At 36.8% G+C, this 17,853-nt stretch overlaps 1 protein-coding gene across 3 annotated transcripts in view; it reads left to right on the top strand.

Moving 5' to 3' along the window:
* CCDC93 (coiled-coil domain containing 93) overlaps window positions 1-17,853 on the top strand; it is a 61,636-nt gene that overhangs the window by 13,771 nt on the left and 30,012 nt on the right. For all 3 annotated transcript variants that reach the window (XR_010372974.1, XR_010372973.1, XM_064451112.1), the window contains exons 7-12: window positions 1,791-1,891; window positions 6,117-6,156; window positions 7,613-7,705; window positions 8,137-8,187; window positions 9,235-9,321; window positions 13,929-14,045. Coding sequence is in view for 1 of the 3 variants with exons in the window: in XM_064451112.1 (XP_064307182.1) it covers window positions 1,791-1,891; window positions 6,117-6,156; window positions 7,613-7,705; window positions 8,137-8,187; window positions 9,235-9,321; window positions 13,929-14,045 (489 nt within the window). In the remaining 2 variants the exon portion in view is untranslated. The remainder of the gene's footprint in view (window positions 1-1,790; window positions 1,892-6,116; window positions 6,157-7,612; window positions 7,706-8,136; window positions 8,188-9,234; window positions 9,322-13,928; window positions 14,046-17,853) is intronic.

Raw genomic sequence — 17,853 nt, 5'->3', positions numbered from 1 at the left:
GTGATCTAATAATGTGGGGTTTTAAGTTTATTCTGTTTCATTAATGCATTTATTTGGGAGAACTTGTCTAAAATAAAGGAATGCAATCTACTTTCCAGGTGCGGTTACCTAGTAAATGTCAGGTGCCTTCAAGTGTCTTGTCCAAAGTCACATGGTGCTTGGTTGAGTTTCCTTTACATATCTACCTGCGTGTTTTCTGAAATTGCTTTTTAGAGCTCGAAGGGAATGACATGGCAAAGGTGAAGCAGGAACCACCTGATCTGTATGCCAGATCAGGTGGTTCTTTGCTGGGTGGAGCCGGTGAATTGGTTTTTACTTGCCCACTGTATTAGAGCTGTTACTTTAAAATTCATAGGTAATGGTCCTGGAATCAGATATACATGTGTCTACTGCTGCAGCTAAGACGCTTCTGCATTCAGGGTCCAAGAATAAAACAGATAATGGAAAGAAAGGAAAATAAGTAACAATCATAACAGTTTGATAGTATTTAGCCCTATTCAGCTAGCCTGTCTGAATATCTCTGTCTGTGGTGTTGATAAAGGTATATTCTGTCTTCTGCAGATCACAGATCTCTAGCTTTTAGGTACATCTTCATGGTAGATAAAGTTTTGATATTTATTCGCCACTGCTCAGGGTATCATTAGACAAACATCTCTTCCTTAAATGTATGAGCTCTGTCAGGATTATATCATCTATAGCTGGCACCTGGTCTTAACGGAAGATTAGTTTGTGAGACCTCTTAAGGCATAAAGGCACGAGTGCAGCCTAGAAGAACACACAGAGTGAGTTTTCAGGGGAGAGTGTGCACAAGCTTTCCTATCTATCCATAGGAACCAGAAGAAGGAGAAGGTGGCTGTCAGATGAAGGCTCTTTCACGTGTCACCTTTAAATCATTATGCATTGGAATTGGAAGAGAAATCCACTTTCCTGAAAGAGGACCAACAAGTGTGAAAGATTAGCCTGTTGTCTGAATTCATTATTATAATTCTGGTCTAAGGACCTAACCTGCTCTTCTCAAGGGGACAATACAATGAGATTTATGGTCACGATCAGGCCTAAAGGTTAGAAAAGGGAAGGAGGAAGAAAAAAGGTACTTTAATATAGGCCAGACTTCCAGTGCTGTAACAGTTGTGTCTATGTTAACAGTCCTTTTGTTTCCATTCTGTTTTTAAATTGGATGTAGCTCTATCAGCACATGAAAGTACTTGTGAATCTTTGTTTTATCTGATGGGCTGTTGTCCAGCTGTAGGGTCACATTGTGATACCATAAGATCAAATGATTTTAGTACCAAACTTCTTAAGGTATTTTTGTTCCTTAAATTACAATGAAATCTGCTTTAATTCCATTGTAACCTGTGATCATTGAGTAGATAATAATTATATTATCTAATAAGACATTAAAAATAGAATTAACTTACAAGGGAGGTAACATTTCTAGACAATGGCTGGCTAAATCACAGGGCCTTTTCTTAATAGATGTTGTTTGTGTTATTTTTGACTCTTCTTTCAAACATGGTGGAGGAGATGGTTGAAAAAATCCTCTCTGTTGTTAAGTATCCACTTAAAATTTTTTTTTAAACCTGGAAAGACAGGTCCTGTAGCAAATTGTTTAGAAGTAAATTCAGTAAGATTTTATCATGTAATTCCAAAAAGAGAAAGGGAAGGATGTTTATTTGAGTATGTATATTGAGTTGGAAAGCAAACAGTGGTAAGTATCACTCTAGGTAACAATTCTTTGTTTATTTTAGAAGAGCCTTTTACAAGCTCTGAATTAATTTGCTGTCTTACAGGAGGTTTACAAGCCCCAGAGAAAATACAAACGTCAGAAGGGAGCTGAAGAACTGCTAGATGAGGAATCAAAGGTTCATGCTACGCTTCTGGAATATGGCAGGTGAAAGGCTTCATTTAACTGTCTGGGTTTTGTACTGTGTGTATTTAGAAGCATTCTGTATAAAATTTGGATTGTGAGGTTGTTTTCCTACTATTTGAGAATCAAACTGTTTCAGATTTACTTCTGTTTGGTTTCAGATTTTGTTTGCTTACCCTGTATATTCTCTGGGGACTGGACAGTCCTCTCGTGTGAGCAATGTTTTGTACAATGGGAGCCCAAGTTCTGACTTTATGCTGCTAGTAGGGTATGTTTATTTAACACACTTGTTCTTGGCTTCAGAAAAATGGCTTAAATTAATATTTTTAGGTAGTGTCTGTCAATCAATATTGCCTCTTTGCAGACAATCCCCGGAAGTGGGGAAAAAAGGAGCTGAAGTTGTTATTGCTTCTTTTTGTAGTTCTGCTGTGGTTGCTTCATCAGGAGGCTGAATCAGGTGGTGTAGTGCTTTGTCTTCTTACTTTCTGCTAACTTCCATATATAGACAAAGTTACCAAAGTTTGCACTTATCCATGATGTTTGGAAATCCCTCTGGTTCACCGAGAGCACTCTGAACACATAAAAATAATGTTACGAGAGTTTCTGTATCTAATTTCTTTTTCCAATTTCTATTTGTAGTTTAGCGATATGGACAGCTTATGTGCTGTCTGACCTCTTAATGAGTGCAAATGACGTTTGAATTAATTTTTGTATCTTCTGTGGCTTCCTTTCCCCCAAAGCCGTAGATTCTTTTTTTTTGTTGGTCTCATTTTGAGTACCTCCCTATTACCTTTTTCGTGCATTTGTCTTGATACACAGTTGAAATCAGCAAATGTGCTAGTTGCAGATTGCTTATAATCCTCCCCTTTCATTCATGGTGGTATTTTGTGAGGGCAGCATGGACAAATTAACATCTTTCAGCTTATTTTCCATTAAAGTGGGATGAAATCCTCGGTGTGTTCCTAATGGAATGAAACCACTGGGAGACATCTGAGTGCCGTGTCACTTGGCAGACTCTTCTGATGTTGCATAAACTTCATATACAAATAGTTGACTGTATAACTTTTCCCTTCCCTTCTACCACCAGTGGAATTCAGTGCAGTTATCTGAAATATAGCAAGCTGATGTAAAAAACTAAGATGACTGGCTGCTTTAATGAGCTTAATCCATTCAAGACACAGAGCTACAAGGAAACACAGTACCTATATGTTTCATATATGTATGTCTATATATGTTAAACAGCTAGTTTTATTAACTGAGTTATCTTTCACAAGTTCTGTGGGCTATAGTCTTGAATGAGTCTTATTTTTCCAATGCTAGTAAGGAGTTAGGGTTGATTTACCTCATCCATTTCAGAGTCCAATTCTTCCCTCCCCAGTGAAAATTGTATTTCCAAGTTGGTGACAATGTCAAGTATTATTCTGCTTGGCATGTGGATTTTTCCCTGACTCTTCAGGGGGAGACATGCATGCTGACATCTTTAGATTTAGATCAGTTCGTTGATACCTCATCAGTGTTCACAATGTGAATCCAAAGAGCTGTTATGGAAAAATGGAGTGGTGTATTCCTATTCTGACTCTTTATAGTTTCTTGTACTGTTGTACTTGGATTCCTACATGCTGGTGTCAGCAGACATTTCCTAATAAATAAAAAGAGTGTAAAATAGTTTATGCAGTTTAAGGGAATTTTTGTGTATGATTTCTCTAGTGTAACTTTAAGAATGGCAAAATTAGAAATCAGTACATAGCTTGAAAATTGAAATAAATAGGTGATGTTTTCTACAGATCCTCACAAATTATTTTAGCTTTAGATATGATGGAACAGTTGAGACCTAAGTAAAGCTTGTTTCAGCTGGAAAAACAGATAAATCTTTAATATAAAAAAACAATTAAAATGGATAACAGAGAAAGTGTAAGTACAGAGAGAGGAAATAAAAACAGAAAAGTAGGAGGCATTGAAGATGTAAGGGAACTGCTCTTCTGTTGCATAGTGTGCATTGGTACATAGATATGAAGAGTGGTTTGGGACTAATAAGAAAGATGACCAAAAACTTGTGAATTTTGGAAAGGAAAATACCTCTTCAAGATGGTATTTGTTGAGATGATCTTGATATGACATTGCAGAGTCCTAGCAGAAGAGCAAATGGAGAAGAGGTATTTGGTGTTTGAAGGGCATGGAGCATGACAGAAGACTTGCTGGACTGATTGTTTAAATTGGTGATATGAATGAAGCATAGTACTTACTAGAAGGCAAATACCAGAAGTTAGTTACTTGGTGTGAAAAGCTTAACATGAATTGAATGGAAGCGGGAGAAAATTCGTATAGGTGCAAGAATTGAACGTGTTTTGGTAATGCTTTTGTAATGAATTCTCAAAGCATAAAACTTGATCAGAAAAAGATTTCTGATATAGTGCGAATATAAAGAACATCTGAGGAAATAACAGCAGCGAGCCACACCAATGTCTGGTTCATGTGTTTTGGTAGACAACTAACCCTTAAGGAGGATGATAGTATGTCCGCTGTGAACCTAGTAATAAGAAGAGTACAAGGACTTAAGAGAGACGTACAGAAATCTGTGGGGGCAGTAGGGATTACTGTCTGCTCTCCAACCTCATTAGGGAAACTACAACACCACTCAAAAAGGCAACTAGTAAATTTTTGGTAGATTTAGGAGTAGAGAATTCAAATAGTTACAGTGAACCTTTCATTCTCTTACTGCGTGTGGATGGCAGTTGCAGAAAATTGTGAGTAGAGGATGATTTTTTTTTTCTTCTCTTCCAAAATGCCCTGTGGTTATCATCAAAATGGTTCCTTTCAGAGCACACTAATCATAACAGTTAATTTTCTCGGTCCAACAAATAGGGTCTTACAATGTCCTCATGCCAAATACAGCATTATTCAGATACAGCCAGTGATAGTGCCATATTCTAAATTGTTTTTTGATCCTGTGGTCTCTAGCTTAAAGGTTGTCACAAATGAGCCTGAGTGTGTTAGGCCAGAGTCTGGCTTGATCAGAGTGATACCAGTGAGCATCTCTCCACACATCTGCATAGTCTGTTTCAGCTAAGGGCTTTTGTTGCCACATCTTCAAATATTATCAATCAGTTTTCAGCACAAAGTACAAAGTCGGTTCCTATGACAGATGTAAAATGTTACGCCTGGGAGGCATCCAGGTTCTCTGTTGATATAACTGATGTTTAAGTTTTTGTTATTGCTGTTCTGGTGCAGTTCATTACTTGAATACAATTTTATGTGTGAAAATAAAATGGTGCTTCTACAAAAAGCAAGAACAGAGATACAATAATGGCAATACTAAGTAGAAATGCTTTTATGCTAATACAGTTTTATGCATGTTCTGTGGGAGGGTGGTGCTCTACCACATTCTTTCTATTTTCAAGCTTTGAAATGCAGAAAGCTTAATGCTGGGGTATTCTTGGAAACTTGATGTTACACTGTAACAAAACATGACTGAGTTTACCTCTCAAGTATGAGTGTAAGTAGAGAACTGGTGACCATTGATACTGCTGCTGAGGATCACTTGTAGCCATAAAAGGCATGTAAATAGTCCTGCTTCTGCCGTAGTAGGGAATTAAACAGTCGTAGCTGTAAGTTAGTCAATCAGGACCATCACTTCTTTTTGTACTTTGCATGTGCTGGGTTTAGTGCTTCGTAATACTGAAGATGGTTGCTTACTCATATCTAAAATGGCTTTCTACCTGTTTTTAATTTAAGATATATCCAAAGTAACAACATAACTAAAAAGTGAAGACGTTTATTTGAGTATATATTTAAAGCTCTAAATGCCATGCTTCAGAAGGAAATTGGAGGTTCATCAAAGCACACAAGCATGAATGTTTTTTGGGGAGTAGTGATTGCACTGACAACTTCCTGAGGCCTTTCCAGAATCCAGAAGTCTATAGCTAGTGGCTGAGGATTAACTTGCAAATGGAAAAGAGAGCATTGCTTTTTCCTTTCATGAGCTTTATACGATGATATTTTATGAACAATCTCGATTTGCAAATCATAATGGAAGGAGTAGCTGGAGCTGAAATTATTCTGTAAATATGCTGCAGTACCAGCTTATTTAGTTTATTTGAAATATTCTAAAACTAACCTGAGCCTGGCTGTTGGTTTTGTTAAACGATTCACCTTTTAGTGCATTTCTTATGCTGAAAACTGATAGAAACTTAGTTTTTGTGGAAGTTGTAAACCACAATGTATTTCTTTCATGTTACTATTGTTCTTTTAGGAGGTATGGATTTAGCAGACAAGCAGCAAAAACAGAACAGGTAAAAATATACTAATTTTGAATATTCATATTGTGGGAAGAATTGCATTGTTTTATTGGAGTATTGGTTACTGTATGTTCTTAAAGGAATACAACAGAATAAACAGCTATAACTTCTATTATTACAGCCTTTTAAAAATGGCTAACTGGAACTGAAAATCAACATGCCATGAAAGATGCAATTGATTACTATATCTTTTTTTTTTTAAGCATTTCTTTCATCTGTACTCAAAGATCACATGTTGTAAACATTTTTGCTTAGAAGAAAGGGGGTTTGGGTGTTTTGTTTATTTTCTGTTTTCTTTGTTAATGTGAGGTAATGAACATATCCTTACTGTTTAATGAGTATCTTTTAACTAAGTGTTCTACGATGTGATCATTAAAGAGCTTTTCCTTTTCTTTTTAAAGAACCATTCAGCTTGGTAAGAAAACTTATAGGCATTTATTACGTAACAGGTTGTTTAATGTGATGGAGAAACATGATACCATACCATAAATAAATCGTAGTGCCTCTTGAAAAATAGCATCCTTGCTGTGCTTTTGATGATTATGGAATCAAAATGTCCTTGTCAAAGTACTCACAGTCTTGTTATTTCAGTGCAGATATTTCTTTGGCTACAAGCTTTTATTACAGACAGAGATAATGAGGAAGTGCATTAAGCATCTCACAGACCCAGCAATACACTGAGTACATTAAGGTTGCCCTTTTTCATTATCTCAATATTTCACATACAAATTTAGCATTTAAATTTTATAAATGGAGATGTTTCTAAATCTAGGTATATCTCTTTTTCCCCTCAAAGTAACTGCCAGGCTACCGTCATGTTTATAGAGTTCATTTTGTTTCTTCAAAAAATTTTACTGACTTTGGAATGTTGTGTATTAGAAGGTCATCATGTTGATTGAGTGAATTGAGTCACCAGTAAGGCAGAAATGGAACATTAAATAATCAGGTTAGGGGTGCAATAGAGTAACCTAAAAATTTAGTCTGTCTGTCCCCAGTTCTCATTATTTTAGTGGTACAAATTCTTCTGACTGAACTAGACAATTTTACACTTTTACGTTGTATGTTTGTTATACCAATATTAAATTATATTAAGTTATTAAAAATGATTTACATTTTAAAAATCTGCTGTCTGCTATATAGCAGACATCATATTCTGGGGTAGCCAGCTGTCTTGTGAGGTTGGTAGTTTTTAGAAGGTTATGGAATAAGGACCTTTGTGCCAGATGTGCCCATAGCAAGCCAGAGACGGTGCCTTGAACAGCTGGAATACTTATGAAGTCAGTGAGGGTTACACCTCAGTTGGCATGAATTGGAGTGTGAGGATCTTCCAGTAGCTAACATATATTCACAAAACCAGAACAGCTATATTCCAGTTTTCTCCTTGTTGCCTTTCTTAACACTTTAGATTAATGCAACTAGATACAATATTTTCTTAATTTTTATTTAAAAGGCTGAGGATAAAAAAATTGCGCTACCTCCAGGGCTTGGAGCAGCAGGGAAAGCTGAGCCTTGTGATGAAGATGACCTTCAGGCTGCTGAAGAGGTGTGCATGGGTGTTACTAACTTGGGGGGAGGGCAGTGGTTGTCACTGCCCAGTCATGCTCTGCAAGAAGGAAAATTGTCCTGCTTAGCTGAAGTGGGAGTTGCTTTCCACAGGAAAATGTGGAACCTGAAACTGATGCACAAAATTAAATGTTTAAGACAAAAAATTCAAATTTTGTTTTGGAATCCAAGCATTTTTAAGAGGTCAGTTTTCAGCTGATAGTGGGAGCTGAATACTCTGAGTGAACCTGCTGTTATAAGGGATTTTCCTTTATATGATAACTTTAGCCACCTCTTTAATAGATTTACTGTCCCATTATATGCATGTGTTATACGATACTAATTGTATACATGTGGCCCTGTCACTAGGCAGAAATATAGTCAATAATAAAAGGTCAATTGTTATGTGTAATTCCTCGTATTTTGCTCTAGCTTCGCATTAAAACTCTGATGACTGGAATGGCTGCAATGGCAACAGAAGAGGTAAGCAGCAATTAAAACTGATACAGCTTTGTTTAAATTATGGTTGGTTATGGCAATCATTCCAAAAACTGGGTTAATGAGTCTGAAGTCTTGGAATGACTGTGTTTAAATTTTCATGTAGGGAGTGCAAGAAAAGATGGTTGAATTAAAAAGACAGTAATTTTTATGAGGCTGATGACTTAATCATTTGCCTTGAAATGATAATAGCAACATAAGTAAGTGCCAAATGGTTTTTAAAAGGAGAATTTCAGGGGAAAGACATCACGGTATGCAGCTACCCAAGATGCAGTATGATCTTACTTAATTCATCATGTGAAGATATCCAGAGGAGTAATCATTTTACTGGGGAGAGTAGAAGAAAATTGTATGCGTTTCAAGGTGTTTTTCAAAGCAGTGACAAATATTTAGGAATAACACCATTAGTGTAAGACACTGAAAATAGTGGTTATGTATCTTGCTTTCAAATTCTTAATTGGTCGTAGTCATTGCTATAATGGAACTTTGAGGCTGTTGTAATTTTGAAAATTCTTACATTTTAATTTCTGGGTGAGAGGACTGGGAAGAAATTCAGTTGTTAAACATTGTTTCTGTTTATGCTGAAGTCACAGAAGAAAAGGTAGTAATTAGTCTAGTTTCGAAGTTGATTGACATGCTTTCTACTGAAATTCACTGTAGAATTCAGTTCTACTTGAAAATTGTTTTGCACCTTTCAAATTGGATGCATGTACATTCTTTCACATATCTGCATTGTTATAGTTTGGCTCAAAACGTGGTCTAAAAGGGAGTTTTATTACTGTGCCTGCAAAATTCAGTGTACAGAATACAATTCAATTACCACTGTTTGCTAAAAGGTTGTATGTGAGGAATTTCCATCAGCAAAGTTTTTTTTTTGGGGTGGAATGTTTTTTAGTCTTTTTTTATGATTATAAATTATTAGCCAGTGTAAAGACTTTGTACGTTTCTGTTAAAATTAGAGCTTAGGGAAATTGCCATTTAAAAAGCACAGGCAGTTCCAAAACTCCAGATGTTTTCTTGATGCAATTGCAGGGCAAGTTGACAGCGAGCACAGTTGGCCAGATCGTTGAACTCCAGTCAGATGAGATCAAGCAAATAGTGTCAGAATATGCTGAAAAGGTAAGTGTGTTACCTGATCACATTTTACCAAGTCATGTTTGATAGCTTGTTAATTTAGGCCTTAAGCTTCCAACTTAATCGCCATGATTCTCTTGAAACAGCACTGTTTCATATATACTGTGGATAACAGCACAGTCAGGATTCAGGGAAGTATTTTAATGAGATTTAAACATGCACAAGCCTTTGGTGTGACAGCACATATTCCTGTATTGTATTCATTAGTAGTTTGGGTTTAAGCACTTGCTTAAATGTTTTCATGAATAAAGAAGGGCCTGGGTTGATATCTATTCAAACCAGAGGCCTCAGCTCTTTAAAATGCATTGTAAAATGTTCAGTGTTAAGAACAGAAATACAATTCTGCGGGCTTGCCCAGAGAAAAGTCAAGGCCTCCTCCACTTGGATTTTCAGATCCTGGCTTCTTAGTTGCACTGGGCTACAATTATCAGCCATGACCTGGATCTCTCATTCTGAATCTAGTATCATCAAAACCAAACCTTTGTTGCTTTTTACAACTCAAGGCAGCTGTGTATATTAGCTCCATTTATTGTGTTCAACTGTGATTGTTTTTACAGTAATGTGAAAAGAAAATCTGGCTCTTCAAGCAATTAATACATACAATACATCACTGCCAGATATGAGTTATAGGTCGCTCTTATTTGTCCAATACTCTTCTCATATTTCTTCCTTTTTGTTGACACATATGAGGTATGGAGCTTTCCCATTTGGGAGATAAACCCTATAACTCAACAGAGTCCATAGTGCAAATTCTTGGCCTTTCTTTATTATAAAGGATTGGAAGAACAGAAGCCCAAGAGTCATATTTCAATGTTACATTTCTTCTGTTCTGAGAGAAGGCAGCAGGACCTTGACTATTTTAGTAGAACAATGATTAATACTCTGGAAAGTAAGAACTGATTCAAGTCAAACCAAAAATATACTGCTTTTCAAATCAATAGGTTGTGACCAAAAAAAAAATATTCTGTGTGTGCATGCATGGAAAAAAGAATTAAGGATGCTATCAAATAGTTTATTGAAGCATCAGCAGTGTTTGGATATAGTTCTAATAGTTTTAACTCCTTGTAACTATACGTGGTCTGAAGAACACAGCAGTGCTTATTTGTCTACCAGAGTCTTAACAGAACAGCAAAGATAGCTGGCAAACAAAAGTCTGGATCTGACGTTGCCATGTGCCAGGACCCTTCTTACAAGATGGCATTTCTGTGGAAGATCAGTGCATGTAGTTTTCTGCATTTGCCCCTCCTTTCTGATGCTGTGTTAACTTGCTGGGTAAACTGGAAGGAAAATCCTAGTGTTGTTCCTCACTTTCTGAAAATCCTGGCAGTAAATTATTAACATGGTTTTTATCTGTCTATTCATCACCAGCTTTCTAAGGCCAATTACTCAAAGTAGCTTTGATTTTACTGTGTTAGAAGGATTCTTCCTCTGAGAATTTACAAGTATAGTCATATATAACGAGGTTTTGCTAGTAGAACAGGAGGAAAAGTTTGCTGCCTGGTAAAATGAGAGAATGACTAAAACTAGAGAATTGCTGTCTCAAAACTATCCGCTTCAAAAATTCCTGAAGGAGAATCCTCTTCAACAGTGTTAAATGCTGTTTGCAAGTTGCTTGTGTCTTGAGAAGTTGACTCAGAATGCTTTTTTGACTTCTAGAATCCTATATCAGAGATTACTATGCACCCTACGTAGTCAGTTGAAGTAACATACAATAAGCATTTCAACCATACAGTATGGTTAGGGGTTGTTTTTCAAGGAAGATACTAAATAGGATATTTTTTGGTGTGAGGAAACCCTCAAAGATAAAGTGAGATGCAGTGATTTTTATCTTTGGGTTCCTGAGCCTTCGGAAAGTGTCAAGGAAAATTGACAGCAAATTACATTGAAATGACTACGTCAGATCTACATGGAACTTGGCTGAAAACAGATTTGTACTGTTATGGGGCTGGAGGCTGGTTTTTTGTTTGGTTTTCTTTTTTCCCAGTGGGCTTCAGAGAGTGGACTTTAAATCGAAGCAGCTATGATGGAGTTAGTCACAGACCTAAACTTCTGAAGTCTATTTGTTAGTGGGAGATGGTTGAACATGAAGAGATAAATAATTTTACTTACTGCTACAAAGTTTATATTTTTGTACAGAGACTTTTTTTTTAAGAATGTGAAGTTCTGTAGAGTAATGGTTGAATTCTCTTTAGTTATTGGAAAGTTTATAGCTCTAATGTGTGTGAGAGAATCTCATTACAAAGAATAATGTTAATTGCATATATTTCATTTCTCCCTCCCATTTAAAACTTTTACATGTGAACAGTGGGAGGCAGGCTCTTACTGTCTAGAATTAGCCATTTATTTTGGCTAGCTATTTTTGAGCCGCCATAAATTAACAATCCTCATGCATAATTAATATTGCATTTTAACTTAACAAATTCTGTCAGAGAAAATGAGGCTACTAACACTTCTCATTTAACTTGTTTATTTGAATTGACTAAATCTTTTTAGGGCAGTTGAGCAGTTGCAGGGAATGGAGAAAAATGCAGAAGTAAGTCTATACCTCTCAGTGGTGGGGATAATGTGTGTTACCAGGACAGTTGAAGGATACCTCCATATATCCCTTTTTGTCACATGTAACTGAAGATCTTGTTTTGAGATAGAGTAACAAACTGATAAACAGTCAGAGACGCTAGTGCTCAGATACAGCTTTCTTAAATTATGTTCAAAAGGCAACTGCTGTTTCAGCTGAGTAAAAGACCAGGTAACAACAAGAGTGTCAAAAGCAAAGTAGCTTCTATAATTTGTGCTTGCTTCCTTCTAATCTGAAAGATGCAAATTGGAACCCAATTCCTCAGTAACTTTAAAGCTGTAGTGTTGCTGCAGAGCAGATCCTTAGCCCACTTTGACTGCACGAGGCTTAACCCTAGCTTTTTCATTTGCAGACCAGAAGGATTTTTCTGCAGAAACCTCTGTATTATAGTGATGGTTATTTCCCGTTTCCAAAAAGCAAGCTTTAACAGTCCACTTCTTGAGACATGACCTTTTTTTTACGCCAAAGCTGTACTGTATGGATTTTTAGTATTTTTGCAAGATCAGTCTCAGACTGGTTTAGCTCATGTTTCTTTCTCTTGCATTTCCAGTTTTCTTGATTTGCGTGTTATGCATATTCAGTAGGCTAATGGTGAGAGGGATGGGGCCTTAGAATGCGTGACTTGATGAGGGAATGTGATTTGACTAAATAATGAGAGGAATAAGTAAATCTGGTTGTGTATTTGCTGAATACCTTAGTGTTACAGGTGTTGCTTAGAGGCATTTTTCCTTTCCTAACAAATGGAAAGTAAGTATGTGAGTTGTTAGGTTAAGATGTTGGAATTGGTCTTTTCTTGCTGTGGATGTAAAAGAGTAACAAATCATTAAGCTGCTCTTCAATATGAATAACATAGAAACTTAAGAGGAAGACAGGTTTTGCCTCTTATTTTCATTTAAAATTAAGCTGTTAATGAAGACCTGATTACCCAACTGCCTAGAGTGGATGCCAGGAGCAAATATGAGGGAGGAGTATCATACATTGTAGTGGTTGTCAACATTTGGTAATTATTCAGAAAGCACTTAGTGTTGAAGTCTTTGAAAGACTCTGCAAATTAGCACCTGAAGTCCTTGAAAATTAACTTTTTCTAATGAAATATTGGAAAATGGATTAACTGGAAAAAGAAGTCTGAGTGTGTGAAGCAAATTACCAAAACAGATGGATGCAAGTATTAAGGTGAGGACTTTCAAAAGGTACAAATAATGTTTTGGCAAATAATCACTTAGACATCTAGCTATCACTGATTTTTAATCATTCTTTTGTCTACTGCAAGTATACAATTTCTATTATAAATGTTATTCCTGGTAAATAACTTTTTCTGGTAGCTTTCCTTTCACAATTCAGAGAGAACAGGAGACTGGATCCAGATTGCTGTCTTCATCATGTATTTATGAGACACTTTCTTGGCAGTGCATGCTGGATTGAGTAGTTTTCAAAGGCTGGTATCCATAGTACACACGCACACAAAAAAAATCCTGCTTGAAGTAGTAAGTGTATATACCACACTGAATATGTCAGCATAAAGATGCATCCAAGCCAGTATTTCAGAATCTAAATACACAATAAATGAACAATTGTTCAGGCTTTTGAAAGTTCTGGATCTTACTGGGGTATGGAGCATCTCTGATTCAACCAGTTCAGTAAATACCACTGCTTAAGGTGGTTTTTAAAATGTTTGTATTTTTTTCCATTTAAGAACTCTGCAGGGTTTAATTGTAATGCTGATGCAAAAAAATTATTTATTTATTCTAGAATACTGTAGCACTTTCCACCTGTCCTAGGGCACCTGGCTTTAGTCTTAGCTTACTTTACCTGTCACCTTTGGGGTATAATTCAGTTGTTCAGCCACTTCCTTAACCTGATGCGAGATATTTGTACGTCGTTCCTGTTGTTGGGTAGTAGGACACAGTTCTTGGCAAAGAATATCACAGGTGTGTCTGACTTTGGCATTTCCTGAGCTACTGAAGAAGCAAAAGTAATGGTGTGAGGTCCAACAGGTTGTTGTTATTGTTTATTTTAGCAATCTGAGCTTTCTGCTGAGGAGCGACCAGAAAGGCTTGGAGCTGCCCAACAACATAGAAGGAAGGTGGCATCTCTGAATAAGCAGATTTTGCAGAAAACCAAGCTCCTGGAAGAGGTAGGTATTGTGTGTGTAATAAAGAAGAAAACCTTGATAAATGTGGTTGATCACAAAGTTTTTGCCCTCCAGAAAAGATTTGCAAGCTCTCTTCTGTACCAGCAATTTGTCGTGCTGAACATTCATTTCATCTCTGAATATCTTGCTCGCACATTTATTACTAAGACAATAAGACAATATTGAAAAATTGTATAGCCCTGTCTGTGAGGAGGGGACTACCATACCCCTCTCAGAGAAAAACAGAGAGAGTATCTCCATTTGACTTGTTAGCTATAGTGTTGAATGAGCTGTTTTCACAGTTTCAAGAAAAAGTTTAGGAAGTTACTCTAAAATATGCTACAAATGACTTTTTATGACTTCCTGTCCTTTATATGAGCCAGCTTGTCTAAGGTGGGTTTTTTGATTGATTGGTTTTTGGGGGTGTTTTTGCACAGTCACTGCTTGGTTCACACCTTCACATTTGTTTTAGGGGGGAAAGGCTCTTGAATTTGAGACTGATGTTCTGTTCATATCTATAAGTAAGAGCAAGAACCACCATTCCTGTATTTCAACCTGCTTATGCTATTGCCATTTAAACCCAGAAAAGTATAAGTGGAAAAGCTATGCCATTAATGAAATTCTGCTTCTAATTATGCATGCCACTGTAATCAGTGCCATGCCATCTTTGGCTTGCAGAATCTGATGAAAACATATTGCATCAGAGTCAGTAATTGGAAGAGCTTGCCAAAAAACAAATAGTACTGGAGGAAAAACTGTTGCTGATGACAGAGCATCAGCCACAGAAGTCAAGTACAGCACTGCTCCAGCAGCCTTCATCTGGTTTTTGTTTTGTTTTGCTGTAGTGTCTTAATGCCTTATATCTTAACTGGTTCTACCTATTAAATGTTGGGGGTACAGGGACTTCAAAAGACAGGTGTCTGTAATGCATGCTTTAGGAGACAGCGGTATTTCTGGTCTTATAAACAACAGAGGTAAAAGAATGGTAGCTCTGAAAGTTTACCTGGTATGGTATAACTATGGGAGCACTAGATTTTAAGCCTTCCTGCTCAGCCACTTACTGGACCTGACTTGACTTTGTTTTGTTTTGGTTGGTTTGTTAATGAAAATATTGTCTCTAATAGTACAATAAAGTCTTTCATTTAAAGGATATATATCCCTTCAAAACTTAAATCTCCTTTCAGTAAAGCATATGCTGTGAACCATTTTTTGAAGTGTCTGACTTCGAAGTAATTACTAAGTTAAAAAAAAAAGCTATAGAAATAAAACTTATGCACAAAAAATTGGAAAGACTAATTGCCTATCCTGTTCTTTGTTTCTCTCTTCTTTTTTCCAACTTGAATAAAAAGTTTTACGAAGAACTAGTGCAGGTTGTTCTTAATTTTGCACAGAAACCCCACTTTCAAAGGGTAGACTATGACAGTGTCTTAACTGGTAAATATTAGAATACATTTCCTTTGGAACATGCCAAACTAGTTTCATTCTTCTTAAACTGATGTATTTGTCTTTCTATGTTGCCCTCTGGCATGCCCCATCTGTTAAGAATAGCATTCTTTCATAGTCAATAACACTACAATTATTTTTTGCACTGTATGTTGAATGTAAACCATGTCTGTCACAATTTCTCTCCATCATAGACTGAAATATTAGAAGGTATTATTATATACTATAATTATGATTTATGATATACTGAAAGTAAATATACTTTTTTCACTTAAGTTTGTATTCTTTTAACACTTTGGTAATATGAATTCTCCATGTCTGTTTATGTCGAACATTACTTTGGTGCCCTGTCAAGATGATGACTGACTGTTAGTAAAAAGAAATATTGACAATACCTAGCATTTAAATGCAGGTTGAAGTGTCAGGCTTTCAAAATCATAATATGGTCTTACAGACAGTTAAATCCTGCATGAATTCCCGTGTTGGTCTGAGTTTTTTTCCTGAAGTAGAAACACAAATTACAGAGTGAGATCTTTGGAATTTCAAAAGTGGGTGAAAGGAAGAGGACGTTCATTGTATCCTCAGTCATTGCAGTACGTTTCTGTCACGCTTCAACTCCTCCTTCTAAACCACAAAGACTGTAAGAGAAATGCATATGAAGGGAGATACAGATGTGCTGCATGTGTATTGTAGAATGGAGACAGATGCAGACCCTCTCAGCATCTCCTCTGGGCTAGCAGGTTGCAAACCTGTTCTAGCTAAGAAGCTTTCTTGTCATGACTGGCAGTGGTTTAGCACTGCCGTATTATAAGAGGGGGCACATTTGCTCAGGTTTGAGGATGTTCTAGTGCAGTTCCATAGATTTTGGTTGTGACCACCAGCTCACATCCATCCGCAGTTTTAATGCAGGCAGTATGTAGACATACTGGAGGCACACTCAGTTTGAATGTCTGTATGTACTAGAACACTGCATCAGAGCCCTTGCGTGTGCGAACAGCTCGTGTTCTTGGAGGCAGTTAGCCCAAGCTTAATTTTGGGGAGGGCAGCCTAGGTACAATTATGTAGTAAGCGTGGCATTAGGAAACTGCAACAGCTAGCTTGGGTTTCAAAAAATGAAAACGTGCACTAGCACAGTTCTCCCGCAATGCCGTTTCCTTGATCCTTCTTTGCCTAGCTGAGCAGTAAGAGAGGCTGGTAAACAAGCTTAGCAGTTGTGGGTAGCTTTTGCAGCTATTCTGTGTTGTGCTATTATGATCTGGAAAGCAGAAAGGATCCACCAGTGTCTGTGTGCAGTCTCAATGAGTGAACTGTTCAAAAGCATTTTTTTTCTGTAGCAGATGGCTCTTATGTTCTAGAGGATTGTAGCATAGTGCGGCTACTGAATTAGTAACACAGAATACGCCTGTAAGTAGGTATATGTTCAGTGGATTACATTTTCATGCCTGGTGCAGGTAACTTTCTTTACCAGCTTCCCTGGCATACGAACGAACGTATTTGCTTGCGTTCAACATATTGCTGAGAAGGAGAAAGCAGTTTGGGGTGGGGAGGCAACATGGTTGTAAACCACAGAAAATTGGTAGATTCCTCACTTCATTACAGATCTGCTTTTAGCTGCCAAACAAACTTTATAATCCACAGGAAAACTTCAGTATTTTCTAAACTTGTTATCATGCCATTTGCCATTTTAACAGTTAAGGACCCTTTCATTCTGTGTTGCCGATTTCCAGTACATAACCATCTTGGTGCTATGTTTTTATATGGGGGAAAAAAGTACTGACAGCTGTAAGCCAAATATAATCCCTTCATCACTCCAGTCAAGTAAAAATTTCCTGGCTGAATTTTTTTTTTAACCACTTGCCAAAGACAGCTTTTGAAATCAGTGACAGTCAAGACCACCCTTTTAAAAAATGTTTGTGAAGTTCTGCCTTTGACACTGCAGTATGTTTCAGCAACAGTTCTCATAACAAATAGTTCTTTAATCTTTATGTCAATTTTCATGAGACATAGACTTCAGGCTTAAATAATATTTTTTTCAACTAGTTAGAATTCAGTCTATTGGTGAATTATTGGTGAAAAATATGAAAAACAATGAAAAATCTTTCTTTTTGTATTTTGGCTGTGGAACAGGATGAGTGCAGTGTTGAGTCACGGCTCCCTGTTGTGAACAGCAAACTAAACTAGCATGAAAAGAAGTGAAACAGAAAGCCAAATGTGCATTTCTTTGTTTGCAACACTTCTGCTCTACTTTTGTAACCCATGACCCATTTTTGTAGTTATTATTTGCAATGTTATCTTAATCATAAGGACTTTAAAGAAGGATGTTCATCTAAAATTAGCCCCTGTAAACTATTTGACAAGTGAAATATCC

Source organism: Phalacrocorax carbo, chromosome 5 (genome assembly GCF_963921805.1).
Source record: "Phalacrocorax carbo chromosome 5, bPhaCar2.1, whole genome shotgun sequence".
NCBI classification, from domain to species: Eukaryota; Metazoa; Chordata; class Aves; order Suliformes; family Phalacrocoracidae; genus Phalacrocorax; species Phalacrocorax carbo.
Note: the sequence above shows the minus strand (reverse complement) of the source record. Positions and strands in the feature narration are given on the sequence as shown.